This window comes from Gopherus flavomarginatus, chromosome 2, assembly GCF_025201925.1.
Source record: "Gopherus flavomarginatus isolate rGopFla2 chromosome 2, rGopFla2.mat.asm, whole genome shotgun sequence".
NCBI lineage: Eukaryota > Metazoa > Chordata > Testudines > Testudinidae > Gopherus > Gopherus flavomarginatus.
In genome coordinates this window covers 100,895,090-100,920,959 of record NC_066618.1, presented here as the reverse complement: position 1 = coordinate 100,920,959, position 25,870 = coordinate 100,895,090, and the positions used below count along the sequence as shown (strand labels likewise).

Sequence of the window (25,870 nt, the reverse complement as noted above, 5' to 3'; positions counted from 1 at the left end):
CAGTGATAATGGTGATACTGAGATATGATATTATACAGCTTACTTTTAAATGATGACTCCAGAGACTAGGGACTACAGCAAAACTAGAGGATGTGGCATAGTTAGCTGATAACACTGCTAGCAAATAAAGTATGTTGTCCGCCCCTTAACAAGGGGACTTCATTACTGGGATTCTTACTGTACATTGCTGGGATTCTTTATTTACTTATGGGCTAGTGTGAAATTGCATCAGTGGTTATTGCATTGTCAGTGAAGTGCTGATCAAATGTTTAGTTTTGTGGGCTTGTAGGTGCTACCACGAAACTACCACCTACAATCCTGCTGCTGTTTGGTTCTGAGGGACACATCTGACATCCACAAGTTTTTGCTTTTATAAGAAGATAAACATGTGAAGTCATCATACTCTCATTGAAAAATAAATTTTCAAAAATCCCTTGTCTCTTCTCTTTGCTTTGGCTTATTCCCAGTCATGTCTTTTATTTTTAAACAAGCTTAATGGTTCATAATATGGTCAGAAAATTACCTATATGAAATGATGTGCTAATAGTAATATGGCCAAATTCTCTGCTTGCGTAACTCCACTGAAGCTGTTTAATTGCTATTCAGCATTTTGGATAACAAGCATATAAAAATATCAGTACATTAAAAATTTCAATACATAAAACATGGCTAATGTTCCATAATACAACTGAGATAAAAAAAATCAATAAAAATATCCTTAACAACCAGAATAGACACTCACAAGGATAACAAATGTTGTTGGAAGGATGTGCAATATACTATTTCTTGCTACTTCTAGGGGAAAAAAGCCTTCTAATGGAGATTTATAGTGTATTTTATTACAGCTATAATTCATGCCAGAATTTAATCTCTCTGTGTACATGCCAGTGTTTAAGGTAGCCCAACACATTCCCGTTATAACAGTCTGTTTTGGGTTGCTTTTAACTTTATCAAAACTTTACTATTTGGCATGAAATTTTCCATGCCTCAGACTAACTCTTTCTTGAAAGTTTCAGCTGAATTGGTTTAGTCACATCCATGAATGAAAGTAGGGAAAAAATACATTATTCTGATTATGTGAAAAAAATAAAAAATCTTAACTCTATTTCACTGAGAAGTTCTAATGTGCTGGAGCAGGGAACTTGAAATTTGGCAAGAGGACTGTCTTTGTGTCAGGGATGGGCCTTTTGCCCCTCCAGTGAGAAACGGACTAAATTTAGCCAAGTTATAAACCTTCACAAAATTGTAGTTTGCACATGCACAGTAATGAATTTGGCAGCTACATTCTCTGAAGATTCCATTTGCATTTAAGATATTCCAACCCCAGATGAAGCAGCCTGGCTAGGATTCAGAAGGGACAAGAGCTGGACCTGGGACAGAGATTGAAACAAGGAGCTGAGGGTCAGAAACTGAGCTATGCTGATGAGCTGGAGTGGCAAAGACTGGGACAAAGAGCTGGGAGTTGGAGAGGGAAGCAACAGGTCTGATGGCATTTCTGGGGATTTTTCACCTTTTTTTTTTAAACGCAAGGAAATTACACACACAAAACTGCATTAAAAGCATTAAGGTTGCAAAATCAAGTATTAACAAGGTAGGAAATACCAGAGAACAATCCAACACATTTGTAATCAGGTCTTTTTTACATACATTCTACATAGACTTTGTACAACAGGGTTTGTATAAGGGGTTTATCAGCATTCATTTGGAATGACATATTTCACTTGTGGTTTTGCCACTCAGTAATAGGGCCAACCTTATCATACAGGAATGAAACCTTTAAACCACCCATGTATTCTTTTATATTACATAATTTATATTAGCACAGCACGAGGGACTGAAATCTCCAGCGGAACTCATTGACTCTGCCACCAATCCTGCAGGAGGGAATTTCTTTTAAGCAGGTTTAGTAACCGGGGCATGTGTTTTGTTTTGTTTTTAAATATATGCACACAGTATTCTAAACACAAGAATATGGGATTTATCATACTGGATCAAACCCACAATCCATCAAGTTCAGCATATTACCTCCAGCAGTTGTCCGAATCTAATATTTTACAGGAACCTAAAAGACCCTGTCAAATATAGCACCAAGCTATTCATGCAACACTTTACATGGGGGAAAGATTCATTCTTGAACTTTGCTGTCAAGTCATGCTCTGAGGCATGAGAGTCATTGATGTTGATTTGATTGTGTCTATCTTAACTAGTATGACTAAGAATGTTATTGTGGCTGACACTTTGATGCCAGCTGGCATATGTTTTTTTAATAGGGATCCCCTGGATTGGTATCTGTATAAAAAATTCACCAAAGGGTGATGTTTAAGATCTCTACTGAGAGCCAAAAGCCCACTGATTGTCATAATCATTGCAAACTGTATACAAATAATATTTGAGGAGTTATGTATCTATACTGAAAATAATGTTCTTAAGGTCTTGAAGTTAAGACAAGCATCAGGGGGTAAGCCATGTTAGTCCATATCCACAAAAACAATGAGGAGTCTGGTGGCACCTTAAAGACTAACAGATTTATTTGGGCATAAGCTTTCATGGGTAAAAAACCCACTTCTTCAGATGCATGAGTGAAAATTACAGATGCAGACATTATTATACTGACATATGAAGAGAATGTAGCTGCCAAATTCATTACTGTGCAAACTACAATTTTGTGAAGGTTTATAACTTGGCCAAATTTAGTCCATCTTGAACATTCTTTATACCCTATTATCCTCTAGGTGTTTACAAATTGATTGTTTAATAATTTGCTCCAGTTTCTTTTCAGGGATCAAAGATAGGCTGACAGGTCTCCAGGTCCTCTTTGTTCCCCATTTTAAAGATAGATACTATGTTTGCTCTTCTTTAGTCCTCTAGGACCTCCCTCACCTTACAAGTGGAGAACCAGTGTTGACAGGGCCAATTCAATCAGGGTGGATGTCGTCCAGTCCCAATTATTGATGAGAGGGTGTCAACACCAGGAGAGGGAAAGTTGCTTTTGTAATGAGCCAGCCACTCCCAGTCCCTATTCAAGCCCAAATTAATGGTGTTAAATTTGCAAATGAATTTTAGTTCTGCAGTTTCTCTTTGAAGTCTGTTTCTGAAGTTTTTTGTTGAAGAATGGCTACTTTTAAATCTGTTACAGAATGTCCTGGGAAATTGAAGTGTTCTTCTACTGGCTTTTGTATGTCACCATTCCTGATACCTGATTTGTGTCCATTTATTCTTTTACACAGAGAATAAATATACTATATTATTCTCCTATCCTTGGGAGCACTGGGAACTACTGGCTTTATGAATATGAACTCTATATAGCTTTGAAAATGCTGTTTAAGAGCAACATATCTTCAATGTGTTCTAATGCTGTCCTTCCCCTCCCCCCTTTTTATACAGCAACAAAAGAGAAAAAAAGATGCAGGGTTCAAGGGAACAAGAAAGGTGTTAGTGCAACCAAGTAGGCTCACATTATAGTAAATCTATGATACTGAGCAATAAAGAAAGAGAATTCAAATGTAAGACTGAACCTATCCTTAATTAACTTCAACCACTTTCATAACTCACCCTTTCATAAATATTGCAACACACTGTATGAAAATGTAAGTCACAACAAACACTGATCTCAGACCCCAAAAATATCTTAGCACAGTGAGGTGATATAAGGAGAGAAGGGCAATGAGCTAGAGAGAGAGCTCCAGCCTCAGCTTTGATTTTTTTTCCTTTTAAGGGACCTTACCTTGCAAGCCCATTCAACTGGAGGCCTTTGCGCAAAAGAATTGTAAGATGAAGTGAAAAGTTTGTATCTCAGCCTAAGCATGGCTTCAACATAATCCTTTTTGTATTTGCTTTACTATGAAAGGACATGGCTTCCTATAATCCAAGTTTGTAAAACATATGAAGCATAATGTGATAGACCAGGAAACTTCCTGCAATATTTTTGGGACACCATATTGTATTAAGTGTATGAATTGTTTATGCCTCATTGTGGGCCAGGGATTGTAGGCATTCCACAGCAGGGAGGGGAACCATACCTCCTACAGGAAGTGAAAACAGTAAGTGATGAGCAAGGCAAATACTCAGGTTCTTTGAGAACTCATGGGGGGGTGGGGGAGGTCCCAGAGGACTAAAGAAGAGCAAACATAGTACCTATCTTTAAAATGGGGAACAAAGAGGACCTGGAGACCTATAGACCTGTCAGCCTATCTTTGATCCCTGAACAGAAACTGGAGCAAATTATTAAACAATCAATTTGTAAACACCTAGAGGATAATAGGGTATAAAGAATGTTCAAGATGGATTTGTCAAGAACAAATGATGCCAAATCAAAGTAATTATCTTTGACAGGTCTACTGACCTAGTGGATGGGGAGAATCAGTAGATGTGATATATCTTGATTTTAGTAAGGCTTTTGAGACAGTCCCACATGACATTCTCATAAGCAAACTAGGGCAATGTGGTCTAGAAGAAATAAGAAGAAATCAGATGGGTGCACAACTGTTTAAAAGACTGTATTCAAAGTATACTTACCAGTGGTTTGCTGTCAAACTGGGAGACTTATAATGGCCTCTGATAAGCTTTTAGCTTGCATGTAGGTTCTTCTATTGGTTTTATATGCTTTCTCTGTAATGCTTTTATCTTAAGAATAAAAGTGCTTTCTTAGAAGAAGCTGCATGGTAACTTGTAACGGATGGAAATATACTGGTCATAGCCCTTATAGTTAAAGTAATGTCAAACTGGGAGACTTATAATGGCCTCTGATAAGCTTTTAGCTTGCATGTAGGTTCTTCTATTGGTTTTATATGCTTTCTCTGTAATGCTTTTATCTTAAGAATAAAAGTGCTTTCTTAGAAGAAGCTGCATGGTAACTTGTAACGGATGGAAATATACTGGTCATAGCCCTTATAGTTAAAGTAATGCACAGGCAAATGCCCTTAAAGATAGATTGGCTTGCTGGGGATACTTCCATATAAGGTAGGGTCCAATGCAGCCTTAAATCCCCTGGTCAGAAGGAAATGAGACAGGTTTCCACCTGGGAGAGGAGCCTTTGAGTGGATGTCCTTCAGGGACCACAGAAGGGAGACAAAAGTGCAGTTACCCTGAAACTGTGACACATGGATTATAACCCAGTAATGAACATGTGTATAAAGAGACTTTTAAAAATAATGATCCATCAGGATCATGACACTTTACTGGGTAAACTTGCATTTAGTATCACATGTTGCCATACTATAGAGTATCATGCTGTTAAGAACTATAATGAGAGCTCACTTTGCACTGTCTTATGAGTTTCTTGCTTTGCTGATTGGAGATGAGGTATAAACATGATTTTTTAATACAGAGTAAGAGCTTATGATGCAATTGTAATTTGACATGATGCATTTATTTTTCTATGGGCTCAGCTGTGTGATGGGAAAGATGAGAAACACCTGTTCACAAGGACGGTCAGTGAAATTATTGAGACAATTTATGAGATAGCGCTCACCAAGGGTGTGTTAGCAAATTAAGTGGGTCCACATATTAACTAATACAATGGTAAACATTTCAGCACAATGACTGTCACGTTTAACATTAGAGTTTGTCCAATGAGCTGACCTAAAGCGTCAGCTCATCAAGGTTAATAGGTAGACACTAGGGATAGCCATAACAAGTTTACACAAAGAGAGTTTTTGGCCTATACTGAGCATTTAGGATCATGTTAGACAACACATTCTCTCATGGTAAGAATTACCAACATAAGAAAAGATTCCACAATCAGGCTGGAAAGATTAATATGGAAGAATTTTGTACTCTTATGCTTGCCCAGTTTGGTTCTGAGAGTTTCCATAATATCGATTTAGTAATATTTAACTTATGCATATTTACATACGCGATGCACATATTTTAGGGTTGGAAAAATAAATTAGAAAGTATTTTGCTGCTATCGGACACAATTTGAACTGAGTGATACTAGTATATATCCAGAGTAACTCTCTTGACTTGAACAGAGTTGCACTGAGTTTATGCTGGTGTAATAGATCAGAATCTGGCCCTATATGTTTATATAATCTGCTGATTAATTATAATATTGAAGTCATTGGGAATTAAGCACATGCTTAAGTACCTTCCTGAATAGGGATCTATATTAATTGGCAACATTCTATATTGCCCATAGTCCTATGAAGAGACCTAGGGCTTTGTGAAACTGTGGTGGTTTATTTAAGAAATTCCCGAGTAATGAGACAACATAATAATTCGAAAAATACTGCACTGGTGTTTTCCTGGCCTGAGCCTGATCTGTTTAAATTTTACAGTGTGAATTTAGTGCTTGTGAAAGGCATTGGATTAAGAGGTTTGGAGGCTGAAGTTATCTATATAGCCTCAGACAGGTACCAGGTCAGCAGTAGTCTTGTTAAATTCTCCATCAGAACACACTTCTGTGAAACCTATCAGTGTTAATCCACCACCCAAAGTAGTGCTGTTTTTTTAAAAAATATTTTACGTATTTAGTTCCAGAAAATAAATGAAATATTGCTTCACCCAAAGTCTAGTCTCACAATGCTTTATGTCTCATATTTCTCTTTGGGCCCTGATCCTGCAAACACTTACATATATGTTTAGCTTCACCGACGTGAGCAGTCCCATTGATTTAAAAATTAAGCACTAGCATGTGAGAATTTGCAGGACTGGGACCTTACGCTGCGATCATCTCATGGCAGACGCCTTTTCTTCTCTGTTTTACATATATTATAAGCACATTGTTGGTTCTCCGCAAATAAATAGAATACTAATCTTCACAGAGGGTCAGATTTTGAATGGTACAATATTTCACACACACAAGCGCTCATGTGTTCTGGCAAGTCAATGTTTGTGGAAGCAAACCATTACATATTTCTGTGCATTAGGATTTGCACGAGGAATGGTTCACACAAAATTGCACATTTAAAAAGGTCCCTCTCATAATTGCATAATCTTTCCCATCCCAGCCCAGTAGTATGTCTGTCCTGGAGAAACCATCTTCAGGTGAGACTACCAACAAGGGTTCTGAGCGGTGCTGGGTTTTGTGATGCATGTATAACGGTTATTAAACCCTGTTAGGTGGCAATAATTTAGTCACTGTCACTTGGGGTTGGATTTGAACTTGAGACCTGGAAGTGCAAAGCTCTGTAGTTTATTACACAGAAACACACACTGGCCTACGGGTGAAAGTTTGATTGAAAGTCTGCCAATACAGAAATCAAAAATGTATATATTACTGTGATAGTTTGGGGAAATCTGTCTGTATGTTTTATGAATATTGTGCGGGTTTGTAAACTCTCTGTATGTATCTTTACCAAGCTGTAAACTCTATTCTTCAGGTTCAGCACTTTGCATTTTCTATTCTCCATTTGCTTCCATGTTGGACTGGGTGGTATAGGGCTAACAAAAGAGGATCATTGACTTAAGTGCCCAACTACTGACATGCTATGACTCTAGACAAAAGACTGTTATTAGCCGAAGAAACTGACTTAACATGGGAGAGGTTGCCTAGCAATAAGGTCATTTGGTAGGACTCTGCAGTTGCCTGTTGAGACTGCCAGTGAGGCAAACGATGGTGGGACTGGGTGTTTATAAAGGGCTGAAGCTCCCCTCTCTCTCTCTCTCTCAGGCTAGATTTAGGCATTTTAAAATGAGGAAAGTTTCAGGGGTTGGGGAAACCCTGCCAATCTGAACACAGATGGTCCCCCAGGGACTCCCAAGGGAAGGGTGAACTAGAGTGAGAGGGAACATGGGTAGGGTTTTATATATGTACTTAGTGTGATATTAAGTAAAGAGCAACAATGTGTTAAATGCCTAAGCAAAGTGTGTCTGTGTGTTATATGCCACACCTATCACATACCCTCTGAGAGAGTTAAACTGTAACCCAGAAGGCTCCCACCTTTGGTGGGACACTAGAAGACTGTGTGTTTAAGCTACAGCGGGAATATGAGGAGTCAGTACAGGTTCAACAGGAGAGAGCATTCAACAGATGTCTGCACTCCAAGAGCGTCCCTAGGGGGGGAGGGATAGCTCAGGGGTTTGAGCATTGGCCTACTAAACCCAGGGTTGTGAGTTCAATCCCTGAGGGGGCCATTAAGGGAACTGGGGTAAAAATCTGGGGATTGGTCCTGCTTGGAGCAGGGGGTTGGACTAGATGACCTCCTGAGGTCCCTTCCAACCCTAATAGTCTATGATTCAGAAAATACCTGGGCTCTATTCAGATTCCGGAGGCTTAGAACACAAGAGAGACTGAATTCCCCTTACAGCAGTCTGGTGGGCTGCTGGCAGGAAGAGCCCAACTACATCTGTGGTGGCAATTACTCACTGTACCTTTGAGGTCAAATACAGTGTAAAGTGTGCATAGTTTATGAAGTGTTGTCCCATTCCTTGATACTGTAATGGCATATACCTATATTGATTATATATATATATATAAAAATCAAATATAAGCTATGTAATATATGTGTATGTTCATATGCAAATTAGGGCCATGCAAATTGCCTGAGCGGCCCTTGAGGTTGCAACATTTACATTCCCCTGACAGAGAACCATGTGTAGAAACTTTGGTCAGCCATAATATTGCAGAAATATTTTAACACAACATAACCTGAAGTACTAAATTAAAAATCCATCCCATAATTGCATATTTCCTAATGTAATGGAAAGAGGACAATTACGAGATAGCAAAATTAATTACAACAAAGGTATTCATTAACAGTGGAGGCCGTTAACATTTCTAAACATCATAACTCCTTAAATCTTCAAATAATTACCTTTATTTTTCTCAAATGAAATATTTGCTACAGTATGTTAGCATATGCCAGAGTATGTTTTATTTTCCTGGTTACAGCAGCAAAATATCATTATCTCTCAACACTAAAAGATCAAGGGTGTCAGATAGCAGATTTTTTTATCATATGCTGACCTTTTGCTATAATGAAAGTCATGTGTAAATCTAATTGAATATATGTACATACTGTAATCTGGGAAAAGGGTTTGCTTTTCATGAGGTAGTCCTAGGGGGATAAGGGAGGAGGGGAAGGTGCTTTTCCCCACATAAAACTGCTACAGGATATTTTGTTAAATATTAGCCAGTGCCAAACTGGATATATTGAGCGAGATACACTATGTCGGTTCTGAGAGTGTGTGTGTGTGTATATATATATATACACACACACTGGGAAACATATATTTTCAAAGTTGGGGAAATATATTCACATTTAATGCATCTGGACAAGTGGCCTAATTTCTGGAGAAGCTGAGCACAGCTGCAACAACTGATCTAGATGTTTTACATGCCCAAGTTCTCTGAAAATTAAACGGATTGAATGCCTAAATATGGACGTAGGAGCCTAACTTTAGGCACCTAAATTTAAAATTTTGGTAGTTTTATACAGACACACATTCCTCAGGATAAGAACCAAGAATCTGAAAGGAACCCCTAAGAAAGGAGCACCTTAACAACAATGCGTTGTTATGTGCTCTGGCTGAAATCTCCCTGCGCTGCCCCAATGGGCCAACTAGTCCCTGTACAGAGGTCTGTATACCACTTCACTCCCACTTAATCCTATTTTGAAGATTTGTATGGAACATAAGTGATGCATAGGCTTGGTGTTGGCCCTCTGCACAGAGTTGTTTCTCAGCCTCTGTTATATAAAGTGTGTGCTGGATTAATATCAGTTATCATTTGCTCTAGTATATCACACTAGTGTTATTTACCTGGCTCTCATAGTTAGGCAGAGGAAGACTGTGCAGCAGAAATTATAATGTCTCATAATCAGCATTTCATACAAAAAACGGCCTCACTCTCAGAATGTAAATGTTTATCTCTTATGCAACCTAACACAAAGATATATAGTATTAGGCCCTTAAAATTCCACTTGTTCTGTAGAGGCGAGTACCATTGAATAGTCATATTTATTTTAAACATGGACTCTAACGATTCCCCCATTTTGGAAGGAAAAAGGTGGAATTTTAAGGTTTCTAGACTGAAAGACTAATTACAATACCCTACGTCAGCACACTCAGTAGTTGCTTGCATGAGATGATGAATTTTCCACCTATACATTGCATATTAGCTAGGTTTACTGAACTAGCAGGACCATTGTTCTGATCAGGTCTGACAGTTTTGCTGTTCCTTTAAATCTCTTAAGCAACCATTGCAACCTCTTATTTTGTTCCAAAACAAAATATTGTTGTAATGAAAAAGAAACACTCTAGAAGCATTTGTCTTAAATACATTTTGCCATTTAATTTAAGATGTTCCCTGGCTGTTATTTTTCAGGATATCTTTTATACATTCACCCAATTTATTTACACAAAACCCTTTTTTTCCCTTGCACAAAAATGAACATGCTATCATAGAATCATAGAATATCAGAGACCTCCAAACCCCTGCTCAAAGCAGGACCAATCCCCAACTAAATGATCCCAGACAGGGCTTTGTCAAGCCTGACCTTAAAAACCTCTAAGGAAGGAGATTCCACCACTTCCCTCGGTAACTCATTCCAGTGCTTTACCACCCTCCTGGTGAAAAAGTTTTTCTTAATATCCATTTAAACCTCCAGCACTGCAACTTGAGACCATTATTCCTTCTTCTGTCATCTGCTACCACTGAGAACAGTCTAGATCCATCCTCTTTGGAACCATCGTTCAGGTAATTGAAAGCAGCTATCAAATTCCCCCTCATTCTTTTCTTCTGCAGACTAAATAATCTCAGTTCCCTCAGCCTCTCCTCATAAATAATGTGCTCCAGCCTCCTAATCATTTTTGTTGTCCTCTGCTGGATTCTTTCCAATTTTTCCACATCCTCCTTGTAGCGTGGGGCCCAAAACTAGTCACAGTACTTTAGATGAGACCTAATCAATGCCAAATAGAGGGGAATGGTCACGTCCCTCGATCTCCTGGCAATACACCTACTTATACAGCCCAAAATGCTGTTAGCTTTCTTGGTAACAAGGGCAAACTGTTAACTCACATCCAGCTCCTCATTCATTGTAACCCCTAGGTTCTTTACTGCAGAACTGCTGCCTAGCCATTCAGTCCCTAGTCTGTAGCAGTGCATGGGATTCTTCTGTCCTAAGTGCAGAACTCTGCACTTGTCTTTGTTAAACCTCATCACATTCCTTTTGGCCCAATCATCTAATTTGTCTAGGTCCCTCTGTATCCTATCCCTACCCTCCAGCGTATCTACCACTCCTCCCAGTTTAGTGTCATCTGCATCTCTCTCTCTTCTTTCCAACACAGAATTGCTGTTTCTCAGCATAGCTCTTGTTCTTGGGGGATTTAGACCCAAAGGGGTGGTTCGCTGTGGGAACTGAATAGAAAACATCCTATCTAATGTCAAAGGTTATATTGAGAAGGGGAGATTGGGGCAATAGGGACCCTAAGAGAAAAAGGGAGCAAGGTCTAGAGCAACCTTTTGATGAGCTGGGCGAGAAAAGTGCTGAGGAGCAGCTGAACTCTGGCCCAGAAATGGTGGGATGATGTTAATAAGACAGGTGACACCCATCCATTTTCAGCATGGCTGGGAAGAACTCCAAGCTGATTTATACCTTGTTCCCATTAGAGATAAGGTCACCTGTGTTCAGACAGCCATTATCCGGGGCTCAAAGGACACAAATCACAGGTATTTCTACTTCTCCCATACCAACTGACATCAAATCTCAAATAAAAGAGGAGCAAAGCGTCATTGTGAAGCCAACAACACATGTACCCTGGAGAGCTGAGTTGAGGGCATGAATATACTTGCTAATAAGTATGCAAACCAGGGTAGTCTGACTGCTGAGATATATAGGATCTTTTAAATTATTACTCAATAGTTGAGGGATGAGCATTTTGCTCTCCTTTAACATTTACTATAAGTTTTATAGAACTCTTAAGGAAATTTACATAGGCTGGGATTTTCAAAGGAGCCCAAATCCCATGAACTTTCAGTAGGAACTGAGTCATAGCAGATACAGCAAGAGGATACAGTACCAGAAGCTCTTCACGGTTTCAGCTCAGCACTGACTATAGACACTGAGGTTAATGGTAGTTGGGACAAAATACAATATGGTTTTACAAAAGGTAGATCATACCAAACCAACTTGATCTTCTTTGAGAAGATAACAGATTTTTTAGACAAAGAAAATGCAGTGGATCTAATTTACCTCTATTTCAGTAAGGCATTTGCTACGGTTCCACATGGGGAATTATTAGCTAAATTGGAAAAGATGGGGATCAATATGAAAATTGAAAGGTGGATAAGGAACTGGTTAAAGGGGAGACTACAATGGGTCATACTGAAATGTGAACTGTCAGGCTGGAAGGAGGTTACTAGTGGAGTTCCTCAGGGATCGGTTTTGGGACCAATCTTATTTAATCTTTTTATGACTGATCTTGGCACAAAAAGTGGGAATGTGCTAATAAAGTTTGCAGATGACACAAAGCTGGGAGGTATTGCCAATACAGAGAAGGACCAGGATACCATACAGGAAGATCTGGATGACCTTGTAAACTCGAGTAATAATAATAGGATGAAATTTAATAGTGAAAAGTGCAAGGTCATGCATTTAGGGATTAATAACAAGAATTTTTGTTATAAATTGGGACGCATCAATTGGAAGTAACAGAGGAGGAGAAGGACCTCAGAGTATTGGTTGATCACAGGATGACTATGAGCCGCCAATGTGATACGGCCATTAAAAAAGCTAATGCAGTCTTAGGATGCATCAGGCGAGGTATTTCCAGTAAGATAAGGTGTTAGTACCATTATACAAGGCACTGGTGAGACCTCATCTGGAATATTGTGTGCAGTTCTGGTCTCCCATGTTGAAGAGAGATGAATTCAAACTGGAACAGGTAAAGAGAAGAGCTACTAGGATGATCCAAGGAATGGAAAACCCGTCCTATGAAAGGAGACTCAAAGAGCTTGGCTTGTTTAGCCTAACCAATAGAAGGCTGAGGGGGGATATGCTTGCTCTCTATAAATATATCAGAGGGATAAATACCAGGGAGGGAGATGAATTATTTAAGCTCAGTACCAATGAGGACACAAGAACAAATGGATATAAACTGGACATTAGGAAATGTAGACTTAAAATTAGATGAAGGTTTCTAACCATCAGAGGAGTGAAGTTCTGGAACAGCCTTCCAAGGGGAGTAGTGGGGTCAAAAGACATATCTGGCTTCAAGACTAAGCTTGATAACTTTATGGAGGAAATGGTATGATGGGATAGCCTAAATTTTGGCAATTAATTGATCTTTGATTATTAGTGATAAATATACCCAATGGCCTGTGATGGGATGTTAGATGGGGTGGGATCTGAGTTACTACAGAGAATTCTTTCCTGGCTGCTGGCTGGTGAGTCTGGATCACATGCTCAAGGTTTAGCTGATTGCCATACTTGGGGTCAGGAAGGAAGGAATTTTCCTCCAGAGCAGATTGGCAGAGGCCCTGGAGGTTTTTCACCTTCCTCTGCAGCATGGGGCAAGGGTCACTTGCTGGAGGATTCTCTGCATCTTTAGGTCTTTAAACCATGATATGAGGACTTCAGTAGCTCAGACACAGGTTAGGGGTTTGTTACAGGAGTGGGTGGGTGAGATTCTGTGGCCTGCATTGTGCAGGAGGTCAGATTAGATGATCATAATGGTCCCTTCTGACCTTGAAGTCTATGAGTCTATGGCTTGGTGTCAGTACAGCTGCTTTGTCTCTACAGAAACATACTGTGATAGAGCTGCTCAGTACAGAGATTGTACTATTCCAATACTAAGCAGGATCAATCTCTCCTGCAGAGCAGGAGAGCATATCAACTCATTGCGCCTATCTTCTCAGAGGTTTGGTTACTTTTTTAAATAGTAATTTTGACAGAACAAGCAGCAGAGGAGAAATGTTTTGTTTTTGTTTTAAATCAGGAAGAAATTGGAGAAAGTAGAGAGAGTCTTCACTGAGATGAATGGTTCTGGAAAGGGAATAAGGAGTGAATTAGAAAGCCCAAAATAGAAATGTTGTATATAACTTTTGTGCTCAATTAAAACATATTATAGTTTGGATGAAAACATCCCTTTTCTTTCCATCAGTGGGTGAGATTCCCAAGTCCTGTGCTATATCATTAGCAGGGAGTAAACACTGCTAAAATCCTTTGGACATAATGTGTCAAAATTGGCTCTGGCATAAACAGAATCAACACCTATTTTATGAGTGTAACAATCACTTAATACAGGGCTTTATTCGCTCTAAGGGACCAAAATCTGCTTTCACTGAATATCAATGGAGTCATACAGATGTCAGGATTTAACAGGATATGATCAATTGCAGAATATGACTCTCAGCTTGTATATCAGAGGTCTCAATTCTCCCTTTTCTAACAATATGTAACTCAAACTTATTTCAGAAACTACTTCCTTGTACTCATGATCCTCAGGAATAAGAAAATGAGACAGTAGAAGAGACCTGATCAGGACTTATCCTAGCATAGTCAAATTAAAAAAACCAAAACCCATAATGACTAATTAAATATAAACACCCTCCAAATGCATGGAAGAAAAATAGCTAGATTCTTCCAGTTTTCTCTAGGATGGGCCTGAATCTAGACATCTTCTATTCCCACTCTACCGCACTGCAGTATATTCATAAGTTCTGCACTGGAGTATATTCACAAGTTCTGAGCATTCTCTTTCACCCCAGCACTATACAATATAGACATGTCTGCATTATATTCAGCAAGATGAATATGACCCACTTATAGTATCTTAGGGTTAGGGGAGAGGAACAGTATCAAACACAGAAACAATCTGATATATATTTTGCAGACAGATAGCTGGATATACTTGATATAGATATACATCTATATTGATATCTATACATTATACTAATATGAAACGCCCCAGCAGATTGACATATGTGGGGAAACCTCGTGACCTCTTAAAATTAGAAACTCAAAATACAAGAGTGTAGTTAGGAAAGGTGATCAGAATTCACTAGTTGCTAGGCATTTTTATGGAAAGAGGGCACATTCATTCATCTTATTAAAATTCATGGGAATTGAAAACATCCTAAAGCCCAAGAGGGGTGGGACAGAAAATCTATTCAACAGAAATGGGAAACTTACTCTAAATTCACCTTGAAAGCACTTTCCCCATCACAGTCTTACTGAAAGACTTTTGATTTGTCTTTTACCTAGCAGGTAATTATAGAACTTCTTTTTCCCCTGACTAATGCATACAAAAGGAGATCATTTTAACATTTTATGCAGATTATCATGGTTTGTTCTTACTGAGGTCTTTGTTGGAATTATTTCCTTTTTACTCTACCTTCCCGAACCACCTTTTCTTTTTTTATTTCCTTTTATCCCCCATATTTTTTCCCCTGGATGTATCATTTGATATTATAACTGTTTTATATTGTTGAATATTGCTGAACTCCACACTTCAATATTCCTTTGTCCCTATGACATAGAGGCCCTTCCTCTATGTCAGCAACTTTTGTCAGGCCTGACATACTCACTATACCTAACACACCATTGCTATAATCTGTATCTAACTAAAAGACATTTTGTAATATATAATTGGACAATTAATAACTCACTAATCATTAACATTCTTTCATGATGTACATATGTGGTTTATATTAAGAGTTATGGACATATGCTGGAATCATGGCTAAGGTGTGTTTAAACTAGGCATGTCGGGGAAAACTGGTAAAAAGGTCTGCTCTAGACAAAGGAATGTGTTTGCTTCTCTGACCAGCCTGGTTGACATGCAAAAACACTGAAGGTCAATATATATATTAGGTAAACAAAGCTATCAAGCAGGGGAGGAGGAGAAACTATCAAGACTATAAAGACAGGGGGTCTGAACCTCAAATGATAAGCAACTGAATCAACTGATTGTAACAATATTACTGACTTATAAAAGTACGAGTGAGGTGCTTCATGAAAGCCTGTGAGACACTAGTGGCTAACATCGTTATGAATTGTATGTATTAAACTATATAAGGAATTAAGGATATAATATCAATGAGTAATTCACAGTCCGTGACCAAACAAAAGGAGAAACAGGTTTTACACAGGTAGGAAGGAACACAGCTATCTACTTGTCTCCAAAGAAATTAGGCAAGATGTGACCAAAACCAATGGAAGCCTCACTTAACATAGAAATCATCAGAGGAATTGTTAGTCCATAGGAAGGGAAGAACAGATAAGGTCATCCTGCTTCTTGAAACAAGGTAATTGGACTTTGGAAGATATAAGCCACCTTTGGCATCCATCACTAGACAGACACAAGGGGCCAGAACTCTTGCAAGCTGAGAAAGGTGGGTCCTTCAACCACTGAGGGTTGAAGTCCCTAGGAACTGAATATAGGTAAGAAACCTATTTAGGCAAAGACAAGGGAAGCCAGCACCTTGTACTTCTGTGGAAGGTCCAGACAGAGAGAAAGTCAGCCATGGCTGGGAAGGAGGAAGATTGGTGAGAAGAAAAAAAAAATCCTGAGCAAAGGATGTATCTTCCTAGATTAAGTTTCAGACTTCTGGATGCATGTTTTCACTCTATTTGCTTGTAACCGTTTCTAACTTTCTCTCTTATACTTAAGCTTTATCTTCCTTTCTTAATACATTTATTTTACTTTTTAATCTAACCGAACACTGAGTTTAATTAAAGTGAATGTTAACTCTAGTGTGTGTGGCAAGCTGCTAGGTTTTGTTTCTTTAAAGAGGAAAACACACCTTATTATCCCTCTAAATTTTGCAGGAGAGAGACGAATGTTGCAGAGGACAGGGTTTGGGACTGCAGATGCATTGGGATCACCTGCTAACATTAACCAAGTCTGGTAAAGACAAGAGTATGTCTGTGATAATTGCTGGCAGGTTGTTGGATACAAAGCGACTGAATTAGAGCTGTACCTTACACAGAACATGAAGTGCGTGCTGGCTGTATGTCTCCCTCAGGCAGGAAGCCACAAGTAGCAGAAGCGTTTTGAGGGCATTCAGGGTTATAATACAAGTGGTGGCATGACCTCTGGCTGGTCTGAGTTGCAACACAGAATGTGACAGTCCCCCTGTTTTCTCCTTTATTTTCAGATTTACGGTTGTCAAAGAACAATGTCATTTAGTGGTACATGAAAGAATGAAAGAAAGAAAGGATCTTGACTAAAGGTCTTATGCTGCCACTCTCAGGTGAGTAAAAACATTGTATAGTGAAAACCCAGTGGCAAGCTCTCTGGGCTAAATTCTTCTTAAAGGGATTTCAAATGGAGCTGCACCCATGTAGTTGAGAAGAATTTGACCCTGTGAGTTTAACCTTTCAAAGCCAGATCCTCAGCTAGTATAAATCAATTTACATGATTAAGAATCTAGTCCACCACCATAGAGAGTCTGTCTCTTCATGATGCTCCCTATACTGGCTCCCACTCCTCCCTGGCCGCATGGCTCCCTAAGAACCGACTGTCTGACCCATTACATCTGTCCTCTACTCCTTCTAATGGTCTATAGAGTGAAGAGGGGAAGTTACTGCAGCAGTAAATAGTGAGTGAATTTCCAATTAAAAATAAAGTCAGTATATTGTGTGGTAGGGAGAGCTCAAAATTAGCCATTTAAACTATTCAAAGAGGCTTCACATGTTGGGACCGACAGTGGTTTCTGTTTATATCCCTTAAAGCTGTTTTGTTTTTGTTTTTTGAATCAGAGATAGGGCAGGGCCTGTGTCCTCAAGAATGGATAAAAGAAAGGGTTGTCCTCTCCAGATATGGAAACTTCTATTACACGAAAGCGATTATAATAGCCAAAATCCCAGATTGGTTTCTAAGCCTCAGTGCTAGTTGTTCTGATGTGTTCTTCAAAAGGAAGGGAGAGAAAAAGGATTCCTTGTTTTGTTTAGACTCTAATGCCCTTGTCCAGGGTAAAGAAAGAAAATGCAGGCCATCAGTGTTCCCAAGGGATTGGTTATACTATATATTGGGGAAACCAACTAGATAAATGGATATGAAGATAAAATGTTCTGAATGTGTCTAGAAGGTTAGTTGTTGAACTGCTCTTGTGGTTTCCACCTCGAGAAGACAGGAATCCAGTTTTGTTAATTAGGCATTGTGTGGTGAATAAGTTACATCTATAATTCTAAGTTTTTGCAGGTGATAGCCAAGGTGAACATGGAAGTTAAGAAATCCACAATCCTCCCCATAAAAATCACAGAGCTTTCTTGTTTGTAACAAAGGAAAGGAGGGGGAAAAATCTTTAAGGCAGTGGGTTAGTATTCAATACAAGTAAAGGATCTTCCCCAAAACCCTCAGCAACGTGGGCAAACAAACATTCAAAGCTTAAAATAAACCAGCTAAAGGTTTGAAACTCTGCCCTTCAAGGTAGAGCAGTTTTTTTTCCTTCTTCAAGCAGCATGCCAGCCATCAATGAATGTGTCCTGTTTTTATATACTCTTCAGTCAAATAGCTGCAACTACTCTGCTCTCTTTACTCCTGAGAGGAATTCCTTGGGGTCCAAACTCTGCCTTTTGAAATACTCTCTTAGGTCTCAATTCTGCAAACACTGCTACTTTTAAGAAGCTTTCCAGACATGAATAGTCTTGTTGAGTTCAGTGAAACTACTCCCACATGGCAAGTTACACTCATAAGCGTTTGCAAGAAGCACCTTATTCTTTAAAGAGCACATGGCAAATTCTAGAATTCACACACGGCACTTTCTCTTATTTCCTAACCTTTTTTCTTGTTCCTTTTTAATTTTTTTCCACTTCATATTATATTTTAGGTTTTTCAATACATCAGTCTAGTACAAACATGACAACCTTTACATAATATACATGCATAATGAATTCCTTTTAAATCCTTCCTCTTACTCTATTTGGTGAAGTTCATTTTTTAAAAAAATATTTTTAAGACAACTTCAGTAAGAGAACTCTTATTCTGAGAACTCTTTATCCTAAAACAGCGCAATATTAAATCTTCTTGCCTATAATGAAGGCCAGTACTACTTTTGCTAGACAATACCTGTTATTTAATTTGGATTCCCAATGCTTCATTGTGCCTTCCACAAACATATTTTAAAGGAACAAGCCTCTCTCATGACTACCTTTTGCCAGGGAAGGATAAGCAATAGCTTTGTTCTTTTGCAGGTAAAACACTGGGTTAAACTTTTCAGAAGGAGGAGGAAATTAATTGCTGCTCTGTGACACAGGTGAAAGGCCAAAACAAAAGTGACATTACTGCTTGCAGTAACAACCCCTGCTGTATTAACATGGAATACAAACAGTCTAGGTAATACATTATTTTCTATTCTCAGTTTGCAACTATAAGGTTTTGTGTTCTCCCTCAGAGAAACTGTGAATGCCACAATTTTTCACATCCTCATTTCTAACACATTACAGTCAACACAATAGACTCTGTTCTCACCTAAGGCTGACATTGATCCAGGATTTCCTTGGAATGTCTAGGAATCAGCTTCCAATTCCAGGAGAAAATTAATCAACTATTCCAAAATCTAGGAATATGGCAACACTCCATTTTGTAGGCCCTGTTGCCCCCTCAACAATTGAATCCTGAATTACTCTTGACCTTTCACTCACAGTGTGGCATTTCCTTAGCTGGTGTGAAACAGCAGAGCTCTGCCGTCTTCAATGCAGGTCCACTGATTTACATCAGCTGGGGATCTGGCCACACATCTGTCTAATGACTTAATACAAAAAATCTGAAGTATTCTCCAAAATTTATGTGTTGGGTGAAAATAGGAATAGGATCCATTAATACAGAGGTACAAAACCCAAATTGCTATGGTCATCTTCAGTGATTTTCAAGTTGCCTTGGATAGCCAAATATATAGCCAGTATTTCTCCAGGTATTTAATACAATAAATATACTGAAGTATGAGAAACGCTACAAACATCAAACTAACATTTTTTATAGTTATCTAAGTGTGGAAGGCAACCCTGGGAAAGATTTTCATTTTATGTTTTTCGGGAGGGTAAACACTGTACTTCTAGAACAATAGTTCTCAACCTTTTCCATACTGTGAATTCATGTTGCAACACACACAGATTTGGGAATCACCCTTCTCCCAGCTTTATTCCCCCTTCCATCTTGCCACAAAGAAAGAGAGCATTGTTGTGATCTCCCTGAGCCCTGGTTCTAGAGATCATGACACCCCCACCCCAGGCTGAGATCCCATGCCCAAAAAACCTCTTGACAATTTTAATTAAAATCAATGCAGTGGGGAGAAGAGATTCTGAGTGTGCCCATTTGTGAGTCCCACATACAGGGAATAAAGTAGAGAAAAATGGAGAGAATGGAAAGAGCAGGGAAGAAATTATCAATATTGTACACTCGTCAGTCACTATTGCTTATCAGCTTTTGAGAGCTGCCATAAGTATACATTGATCTTCTTGATGTAGGAATGGAATTCCTAGCAGTCAACAACCCTAATGCTAGACTGTTATATTTTGGATAAAATCGTATCCTCTTTTCATATACACACAATAGAGATCAATGGAGATTTTTTTTCCCCAAGGACCAGTCAGCCCATTCAAAGGAGTGCACTGCACGAGACAGTGCTTGAGTTTTAGGCCAGTGACTTACCCAAATGTTTCCATCCTGGTGATACGGCTTCCAGTTTCTCCCTGTATCACTATACAGCATCCGGTATTGAGTCACCCAATCAGAGCTGCTGTATCTGCCTTGCGTTGCTATAGCGCTGATTTGTTTCCTGCTCCCAAAATCCACCTGCAGCCATTGATAATGGTCATTATCTGATGGAGACCAGCCTCCAGCCCCTGTTGAGTTGAAACGAGACAATCAGATGTCTTAATCCAGGCTGCTTTTGAAGTGAAGACATTGAAAAGATGCTAGTTGCTGGGTGTAAGCAGAGAATAATATAACACTAACCCAATTAAAACATATACAAAAGAAATATGATGAGACCTAAAAAATAATGTCACCTCTTTTATATTTGCCACAGGAAACTCAATTTCTTTCAAGCTGTTTCAGATTGATACTATAACCTTTGTATGACGTAGTTATATGATGTAAAGGAATACCCTACAAATGAGACTCTCTTTATAATTCTTTAATTAGAACTTAGTAGTAAGTGTCAAACTTTAATTGTTAAGGGTTGACCAATTTTCCACCATGTCCTTTGTCAGAGTCAGTTGACGCAAATCAGTGACAATCTACTGATTTCTTATACCCTTTAAATGCTATTTCAAATTTAAAAGAAGATTATACACATTAATTGGGAGGGTATAATAGAATGCATCTCTAATTTCCTTCCCTGCTAGTCCAGCATTTCAATGAAATACACAGACTTCAAAGAATATCCATCAGCAGTAGTTTAAAAGGAAAGGTACTGCAGAAATGGCTCTGATTTTGATTTGCTGAGTGTACAGGATGTCAGAGTACATTAACTGATGCTTGAAAAATGTATTATCACTCTTTATGGGGCTATGAATTAACTCGATGGTAATATTATTAGCAATATTCTTTTCAATCACTAGACTGTGTTGTACTGTTCTTAATAAACAAGGACAATGGTGCATAGATAAGAGCAAGTGTCAAGGCATTAATGCAAGTTCTTACTCTACTAAAGCTCAAAATATTAGAGGGGAAAATAGCAGTTAGTTACACACAGGGTTATAAAGACATTGAGATTGTGGCATAATGTGCTATACTGTGAAAGTGATGGGTTTTTGCAAAATTATATCAATAATTGTAAGTATTACACTGGGAAAAAGGAGAGAATAATTATATTTATACTCAAATGTGAGATTACTATGCAGAAAAAAAAAATCTGCAAAGATTTAAAATGACTCCAACGATTTGTTCCAAACACATTGCTAGGATCTGGCAGGTACTAAGTGATAATGCAAAACCATTTAGTTTATCATGTGGTAACTTCTATTACTTTTTTCCATTAGTAGGACTAAATTTACACCCCAGTCCTTCTAGGCAGCCCCTAGGTTGCCTTCTGATCAATCAGCTGGCTTTATTAAACTAAGCAAAAAAACCCCACCAACACAACCACAATGAACTATGGTCACATATGCATACAAGCAAGATGGTTTTCCATGGGAATTCAAAGCCAGAACTATTAGTAGTACCGCAAGGCAACTACCAGAGAGAGCTTTTAATTTGGAGAAAGGAGGCAGTTCTATAGTCACTGAGAGCAACCAATGGTGAAAGTAAAGGTCACGCAGACTTGGCCTTTGTCAGCATATGCCCACTTAGTACATACTGCTTCACTTTCTCTCTCTAAATTGTTGAGATGGTGATTCCATCGTTTCACACAAGATATGGGTGCCTTTTGATACTATATTAACTGTAAAAACAACAGGAGTACTTGTGGCACATTAGAGACTCCACAAGTATTTCTGTAAAAAGTGACAAACAGTCCTGTGGCACTTTTTAGATTAACAGACATATTGGAGCATAAGCTTTCGTGGGTGAATACCCACTTCGTCAGATGCACGTACTCCTATTCTTTTTGCGGATACAGACTAACACGGCTGCTACTCTGAAACTTACATTAACTGTAGTGATCTAGTATTATAGTGAACTGTGTGTATATGGCTGTGATCCTAAGAGCACCGCAGCACCAGCAGGCATGCTGTTGTCATAATACTGAAAAGGTGGCATGCGATATACCATTGGAAAACTAATAATTCACTGATCATTAATATTCTTGCTTGATATATGTATGGTAAACCTATGAAGGGCTTTATACATACAGGGAATATGTTCTTAAAAGGTACTTGGCAAGCAGTGTCTAAGCTATACCTGACAAAGAATGTGGTTCTGCCTGCGTGAGTGTGTGTCTGATGTAAATTAAGCAAGATGTAACCAAAGACAAAGGAAAGCAAGTGGGAAAAGAGGACTACTTATCAATCTTGGCAGGGGATGCAGAGTGCATGCCCAGAAAGCCTTTCCGGCTCTTGAATCAGGGTCAAAGAACTTCAGTAAGAAATAAGCAAAGAGAGAGAGCCATTTTGGCTTCTATCACTTGAGATACTAAAGGGTCCAGAGCTCTTGAAATCACAGAACGATGGATCCTTCAGCAGAGGGGGGGTGGGGAAGGTGTCTCTGAATATAGGTGAAAACCTGCTTCTGCAAAGGCTAACTTGCTGAAATCAAGTTTTAGTCTTTTTAGAAGTATATTTTTTACTTTTATTTGCTTGTGATCCTCTCTATCTTTATTCCTTACCTTTGGAATCACTTAATCCTATCAATTTTTGTTTAATATACTTGTTATACTTTTATCATAAACCACTTCAGTGTTTGTTTAAAATAGAGTGTTTGTTAACCCCACATAAGGTAATAAACTACTGGGTACTGTCTCTTTGAGGGAGCTTAATTTCTGTAAGTGTTGTGTGAGAGAGCTGGACACTAGAGGACAAATGGTCTTGGGGAAATTCAGGACTGCTGGGGTCACCTTTCAGAAAGGAACTTGCACCTAGAGTTGCAGGGCAGGTGTTGACACAACCTCTTCCAGGGATGAGTTGAACCTGAAAGCATCACAATGGCTTGAAATTTTGAAATTTTCAAAAGGTTCTATAAACACCACCATGACCAGGGGGTTAGTTTAGTGCTCATTTACATGCATAGCATAATGTGAGAATTTAAAGTAATTATTAAAAGCATCTATGGTGATATTTATTCACACACACATACCCAATCAGATTTACTAGACTTTTCACAGAAAAATGAATATGGCAGGACAAAAGAGAATATACTCCCCTTATTTCCTCTTTGCACTGGTTTTGAGTGACTAGATATATTTATTTGTGGATCTAGTAGATTAGCCCCTCCAGTCAATCAATGCCAATATCCACTTCCAGGTTGGTATATCTGAAGCTGATTGCACACAATGATAAAAAGGTGTCCACGTCAAGGTACTCTGACCATTAGCTTCTTGACCCACTATAGACAGGGTGTGAGGAGCATAAACGGTACTAAATAGATGCCCTTTAAACCAGCTGCAGTCTTTAAATCACAGAGGATACAGAAGTTTCACAACAGATGAAATCTGATTGGTTTCTGTTATTTCTTTTCCTTTTTAATTTTTTAAATTGTATTTAGCATTTATGGAATGTTTAGGATGGAACTCTCTGGAAACTCAATTTTTTTGTCCATAGAGCAGTACAATATAGAGAGGAACAACAATGCATTTTCCCCCACAATAGCCCTACAATGAACTATTTCTGAAGTGCACAATGCACAAGGTATTACACATTATTTAGATTTGTAAATATATATTTTGATATATATTATATAAAAGTCGGGGTAATAGCTCCACCTAGCGTTAAGATAATATTGCCTGACCTATACTAACTATATTGATTATTTAAGAATTCCCAGTTAACAATTTGAGGTTGGATAGGTTCTTGTCACAAGATCAGGCCCAATATTATTAGAATTACTGTTCAGCTAGGAACCTCAATGTACATGATTACAAATACTCACACTTAAGAAAAAAAATCTGTATTTGTAATAGTTTTATAATACGGTTAGCAAAGTTAGAAACACTGCAACCCACCAAGGTAGTTAGAGATGTTACAGAACATGCATCTGAGCATCCTTATATTCACACCGTCCCTTGCCTAACAACTTGAAGTGTTAGTCATTATCTTCTTCGTCATCATCTTCCTCGTCACCATCACCAGTGGTCATCATCCAGATGTCTCCCAATAGTTACATCTCCCAAGGCATAAAGGCTGGGATTCAGTTTTTATAATGTGTTATCCTGAGATCATTATGCCTAATGCATATTAAGTAGGAGTTTCATCCTCTTTTCTTTATTTGTATTTCTTCAAACTACTAATATTGGGGTGCCCTTTTCCCATAGGTTACTCGTCCATTTACCTCAAGCTTATTAGCATATATAACAATCTGTTATAATAGTATTCTTGTGGACAAACATCTGCTGATGTTTCTAACTTTTAAATATCCAAAAATAGTATAAACTAGCTGTGACATTGGCAAATCAGGTGCCAGCTCTTGCCAAGGCTTTAGGCCTAAGCTGAGCACTGACAAATTCATGCTAAAAACCTGTCACCTATGTGTTAGTATGGTTCAGATGGGTGTTGAACATACAGTATAACAATGTGTTTAGTGTTCAGAATTTATGAAATGCTTTTTAAGTTGCTGCATGCATTAATCTCACTTACAATATCTTTATCACATGCTATAAGGTGGTAATAAAGTTTTTGCTTTATAAGTGTAAAAAAGTTTGCTCTGAAACTGAATCTGAGGGATTGTTTCCTGCTCATTAAGGCAGCTATCCAAACTAAATGGAGAGGCGAAGTGCAAAAAGGGCTCATCCCATCAGCCTGAACTCTGAAAGAAGAAACTAAAAATACCTGAGAAGAAATTTTGTCTCCCTTTTTTGCTGTTTGGACTCTCACAGGGCTAGAGTTATGAAACAAAAGCAGAGATTGCCAGGATTGACCTGGGTTAATCCTAAAAGACATTCAGAGCTGACACACTACTACAACTCTGTCACCTTTAAAACTATACAATGTACCTCATTTGTGTGTCCTTGCCTGCTTTAACCTTGTAATAACTCTCATTTCCTTCTTAGTTAATAAATAAACTAAAGATTTGTTACGGGCTTGGCTACAAGCGCTTTCTTTGGTCAGAGATCTAAGGTACAAATTGACCTGAGGTAAGTAACTGGTCTCTTGGAACTAGAAGCAACCTGAATCTTTTGTGATCTTGGATGTATAGCAACCAACTATCGCTAAACTCAGCTTGGGTGGCAGGATAGACTGGAATGTCCAGGAGCCTGTCTGTGACTCCATGGTAAGACTGTGTTTTAGGAGTTCATACTTGTACTTGCATTGATGGAATCTAGTTATAGAACACACCATCAGTTTGGAGTCTCTGCACTGAGACTGGCATTCACGGCCATGAACTACTCCAG

General features: G+C 38.6%; 1 protein-coding gene across 1 annotated transcript in view; it reads right to left on the bottom strand.

Annotated features, from left to right (window-relative positions):
* The window catches only part of CNTNAP2 (contactin associated protein 2), a 1,698,090-nt gene that overhangs the window by 1,100,937 nt on the left and 571,283 nt on the right, over positions 1–25,870 (bottom strand). Inside the window, exon 3 of the mRNA XM_050937667.1 lies at positions 20,536–20,729. Within this exon, the coding sequence (XP_050793624.1) occupies positions 20,536–20,729 (194 nt within the window). The remainder of the gene's footprint in view (positions 1–20,535; positions 20,730–25,870) is intronic.